This window comes from Citrus sinensis, chromosome 1, assembly GCF_022201045.2.
Source record: "Citrus sinensis cultivar Valencia sweet orange chromosome 1, DVS_A1.0, whole genome shotgun sequence".
Classification (NCBI taxonomy): Eukaryota; Viridiplantae; Streptophyta; class Magnoliopsida; order Sapindales; family Rutaceae; genus Citrus; species Citrus sinensis.
Genome location: NC_068556.1, coordinates 2,916,932 through 2,921,716, shown reverse-complemented (window position 1 = coordinate 2,921,716; position 4,785 = coordinate 2,916,932). Strand labels below are relative to the sequence as shown.

Here is a 4,785-nt window from a genome sequence, read left to right as displayed (position 1 = left end):
TGGTTATATATATGTTTGCGTTGCCTTTTTTTATTTATTTATAAAAATTGCTGGATATTGGTTATATATATACTTTATTGGGTTATTTCCGTTCGGTATCGGAAGCGACCCGTTGCCGACCCTTGAGTTCCACATTATATAGGGTTTGCCAAAATTCATTGTTGGACACGGCCTTAATAACTCTGGGCCTTTCAGACGAGTGTGAACTGACACTACACTCCTAAGCCACAAAGTTTAATTTCTCTTGGGCCAGCCTCTTAACTCACTGGGCCCATATCAACAACGCGTCTCTGCGGAAAATTTGCTGATTGAATTTGATGAAGAAACATTAACAGACACCATCCCACAAGAGGGGAAGAATCTCTCTTTGCTCGGTCCTTCCAATACAGAATGGCGCAATTTCAGTTTCAACTAGCAACAGTGAAGCCACATCACTCATTCAGTTTCATGCCCATTGCTCCCCTTTCTATTTCTCACAAACCTTTTAATTTTCTCCCAAAGTCATCCACAATCAAATGTCTATCTAATTCCCCAAAACTCAACTTACCCATTAAGCTTCGTCCTCTTCGTCACCCTTCTCTTACCCTCCGGTCTCGCTTGGTATGCAATATGAGTGGCTCAGGTAAAAAATCTCACTTCTGCTCTGAATTCTTATGCGATTTTTCTGTAGGCGGCATTTTAACGAACAGTTGGATTGCTTTAGTTTCTTGTTATTGTGGTTTTGCATTTTGGATATAAAATTTAGTTCGCAGTTAAATAAACGTTTAAACAAAGCGTATATAATAATATGTCTGCTAGATATGATATCACAGCTTGAACTCGACAAGCCAGAAGAGAGGAGGAAACCCAAGAAGAGCGTGAATGGTGTATTTTGGATTATTCTTCTTAATCTTGGACTATATGTGGCTGATCATGTCTTCCAGGTAATTAAAAATTAAAAAAGAAAAATTATATTTTGTAAAATTGAACATGCGTTACTCGAGGGGCGGCCTAGTTCACATTGACTATGTTGTGTATATGTGCATACATGTAATTTTATGTTTTACTTACTTACGAAGTAGTGATACAAAGTGACGTGACATGCATGCGGTACTCAATTTCATGTACCTTGTGTGAGTGTGAGGACAGTCAGATGGTAGGATAGGTAAACACGTTACACATCTTTGAAATAATGCCATGTCACATGCCACAGCAGTTGGGATATGGACTTTGTACACTAACTTCATAGGCATAGCATTTTTGGTTTTGGATTGAGGTTTTGTGGCTTTTAACCATAATTGTTGTCAAATAGAATCACTAGTTATCAAAGTGTAAGTAAGAGAGGATTGGTGAACATTAGTAAAGGGAGGTGTTTTCAACTTCTAGTTTCTATGCTTTTAAAATTAAGTAGAAAAGCAACAGTGGCAAATGTTCCATGAGCAGAAGATAGTTTGCCATAGCAATAACGAGAGTTATTTTTCATGGTATTATTATTGCTATTGTTTTACATGGCATATTGAATGATACTAACTCCAGGGTTTCTACTTTTGATTAGGTCCGTAGCATCAAATCTCTGTACTTGTACCATAATTTTCCGGCATGGTACCAATTTGTGACTGCAGCTTTCTGTCATGCTAACTGGTGAGAATTTTGAGGTATTGATAATTTTGATGAAGAAAACATCACAGATGTCACAGATGAATACTGTACTCTAGTATAATTTATTCTTCTCTTTGTTGAGTTTCTCACTTTTGTGAACTCTTTTCAGGAACCATCTTTCCAGTAACCTTTTCTTCTTGTACATCTTTGGTATGCGTTTGATCCTGTCTTTGATTATGAAATTTGATTATTGAAAAGGATCCATCTGAAATGAATTGAAGTAATCCATCTTTCTTAAACAGGGAAGCTTGTTGAAGAGGAGGAAGGAAACTTTGGATTGTGGCTCTCTTACATTTTTACAGGTGCCGCAGCTAACTTTGTTTCATGGCTTATTTTACCAAAAAATGCAGTTTCTGTTGGAGCCTCTGGTGCTGTTTTTGGGTTGTTTGCGATTAGTGTCCTTGTGAAGGTATTCAAATCATGAGATGTGTACACTTCAAAATAAAATTTATTTTTAATAAAGCTTCTAAACCCTTTTGCTTATTGTAGATGTCTTGGGACTGGAGGAAGATTCTGGAGGTGCTTATACTGGGCCAATTTGTTGTGGAGAAGGTGATTACTTCCCTGTTATGTTGGAGATTATACTGACTTCATGAGAAATAAAGAAGTTTGATGTATTGATGCTCACAATACTTTATTTTCAAGTGTATTGGGCCACTCAGATGCTTATGATGTTATCATCATGGAATTTCATCCAAATCTAAAATAACACATTCTTGTGTTTCTTTTGCCTAAAAATTGACATAAGCTTTCAACTTTCCTACTTTTATCAGTATTTTTTTTTAGCAATACATTTCCTTTTTGAGACATGTGAATCTTCTGAGTATTGTTTGCTTTGGCTCTATAGGTTATGGAGGCAGCCCAAGCTTCAGCCGGAATGTCGGGCACTTTTATTGGTGGCTATTCAGTGCAGAGTATCAATCACATTGCACATTTATCTGGTGCTCTCTTTGGTGTATTTCTGGTTTGGCTTCTTAGCAGAGTTCCTTCTCAACCTCCTAAGAATAAGGCATTGAATCTTCGCGAGAAAAGAGACAAAACTTCGTGACAAAATTAACCAACCTGTTGTATATGAGGACAGAACCGCAAATCCTGAAACAATTTATTATTACAACAGTTAATCTAAGTTGTAAAATACGCATATCCATAGAATTTGCAGGATTGGGTATACTTGAAATTTATTTGAGTTGTCAGTGACAAGTTATTTTACAATGAAAACAAAGCTTATTTCTTGAGTAGTGAGTTGGAAGTTATTTTGCAATGGAGAATATGTGGCAGTGTTTTATGTGTCTTTTCGAGTCGTGTTTTACCTAATCTCTAATTGTGCCGTACTTTTAAGGCACATGCGCCTAAAATTCTAAGTCTAATCCAGTCCACATGCATGTGCGTGTCGTGTCATGCCACATGCTGCCCGGTCCGTTGACCATCTTTAGAGTACGCTTAAGACGGGAAACCAAATGGCATGCCCAAGATTTGAAGTAAGAGTGAGAGCAAAGTGGTTGAATAGTGCACTCAATCTAGTATCGACATAATGTCTAGGAAAGGGCTAAGGGTGAGCATACGGGAAAACGAAACCTAGGCCATAACTATGAAATGGAAAGAATAAAGAAGACAACGATTAGAATTAGAGCGCACCCTCTATAGTAGCTGCTTGTCAAATCTCCTTCTATGCCCAGTTTGTAGCTTAGACTAATTCCTCGCTGCTAGAGCAGACCAGTTCTTGAGTTGTGATACAATAGAGGTAAGATCTTGTGTGTTAGTTGAGCCACAATCCCAATAGAAACAACAACTCCATTTTTCCCTTAAGGAGTAGAGATGAACCATGATAACGAGTGTGGAGCATAGAACACCCCTTTCCTGTAAAAGTAATTCAAAGCTTTAATAATAGGGTTAGATAATAGTATTGAATCAAGTACATGGATCACCCCTTTCCGGCACATGTCTCAACTCCTAATTTAGGGCAACACCCCTTTCATAGTGCAATTCATGACAAATCGAAGTAAAGACAAGAAAGATTCCAGCCATGATCACCATTTCCTCGTAATAGGAACATCACATTAGATCTTTGACATCGAATTTAGCGACAAAATTGATTTTGTCATTAAAAGTTCTTTTAGCGGCAAATAATATTTCGTCACTAAATGTGTATTTTTAGTGACAAATAATATTTCATCGCTAATTGTGCACTTTTGACAACAAGTAATTTGTGGTCGCTAAATGTACTTTTAGCGACGAATAATAAGATAATTAATTTCATGTTCTTTTATTTCGTCGCCAAAATATATCATTTTTCCACCATTTTATTATTATTACTATTGTTAAAATATTATCATTTTTAACACCAAATTACAATGACGATTAAACCATTATGATAAAAAGAGAATTAATTAATATAAAAATTATAATTATTGATGAAAGATACAAAAATAATTACAAAATTCAACATCTATTTTTTTAAAAGAAAATTGTTACAAATGAATATAAAATTCTTGGTTTTCTTTGTGTAATTGATCTCTAATATTCCCTACAAATAAATAACAATAATTAGTTAATATAATAAACACAAACATAATAATAATATAAGCTATAATAAATAAGGTAAGTAAAAAAAACTCTATCTTAAAAATAAAAGAAAAAAGAAGCAGTGATTAAATTAGAAAATGAGAATTATATATTCAGAGATGAGAGAATTAAAAAATAAAAGTAAGGAATGAGAGAATGAGAGAAAGAAAAAAAATAAAAAATGAAAAAAAGTAAATGGTATATAAATAGGGTAGTCGAGTTTGTAGTAGCGAATTTAAAGTTCGTTGCAAAAACTTAATTTTGATAGAAAATGATCTATCAAATTTTTTTTTAATTTTCACATTTTTTGTGATGAAATACAAATTTCTTTGCTGGAATAATACATTTAGCGTGAAATATAATTTGTCGCTAAAAGTACCCATTTAGCGATAAAATTTAGTTTCATCCCTTAAGATATGAAATTATAGTGGAAACTCATCCGCCAAATTTTTTTAAATTTTCATATTTTTTATTGACGAAGTACAAATGCCGTCAATAAAAAGTGCACATTTAGCAGGACTCAACCACTGATTTTTTTTTTTTGGTGATTTCAATCCTTAACCATTGGATTTAATGAAGAGATAG

General features: G+C 34.4%; 1 protein-coding gene across 1 annotated transcript; it reads left to right on the top strand.

Annotated features, from left to right (window-relative positions):
• Positions 1-290: 290 nt before the first annotated feature.
• LOC102623735 (rhomboid-like protein 11, chloroplastic) lies at positions 291-2,873 on the top strand. Its single transcript, XM_006476032.4, has 7 exons — positions 291-622; positions 799-923; positions 1,535-1,620; positions 1,748-1,788; positions 1,881-2,047; positions 2,128-2,190; positions 2,486-2,873. The coding sequence occupies exons 1-7, from the start codon at positions 391-393 to the stop codon at positions 2,684-2,686; spliced, it is 915 nt and encodes a 304-aa protein (XP_006476095.1). The 5' UTR covers positions 291-390; the 3' UTR covers positions 2,687-2,873.
• The last annotated feature ends 1,912 nt before the right edge of the window (positions 2,874-4,785 follow it).

What these genes read in the sequence shown, in the direction of transcription:
- LOC102623735 (XM_006476032.4), top strand. Translation starts at nt 391, where the DNA reads ATGGCGCAATTTCAGTTTCAACTAGCAACAGTGAAGCCACATCACTCA. An exon ending in ATGCAATATGAGTGGCTCAG is followed by an intron (nt 623 to 798) that starts GTAAAAAATCTC and finishes TATGTCTGCTAG; the next exon opens with ATATGATATCACAGCTTGAA. An exon ending in GCCAATTTGTTGTGGAGAAG is followed by an intron (nt 2,191 to 2,485) that starts GTGATTACTTCC and finishes TTGGCTCTATAG; the next exon opens with GTTATGGAGGCAGCCCAAGC.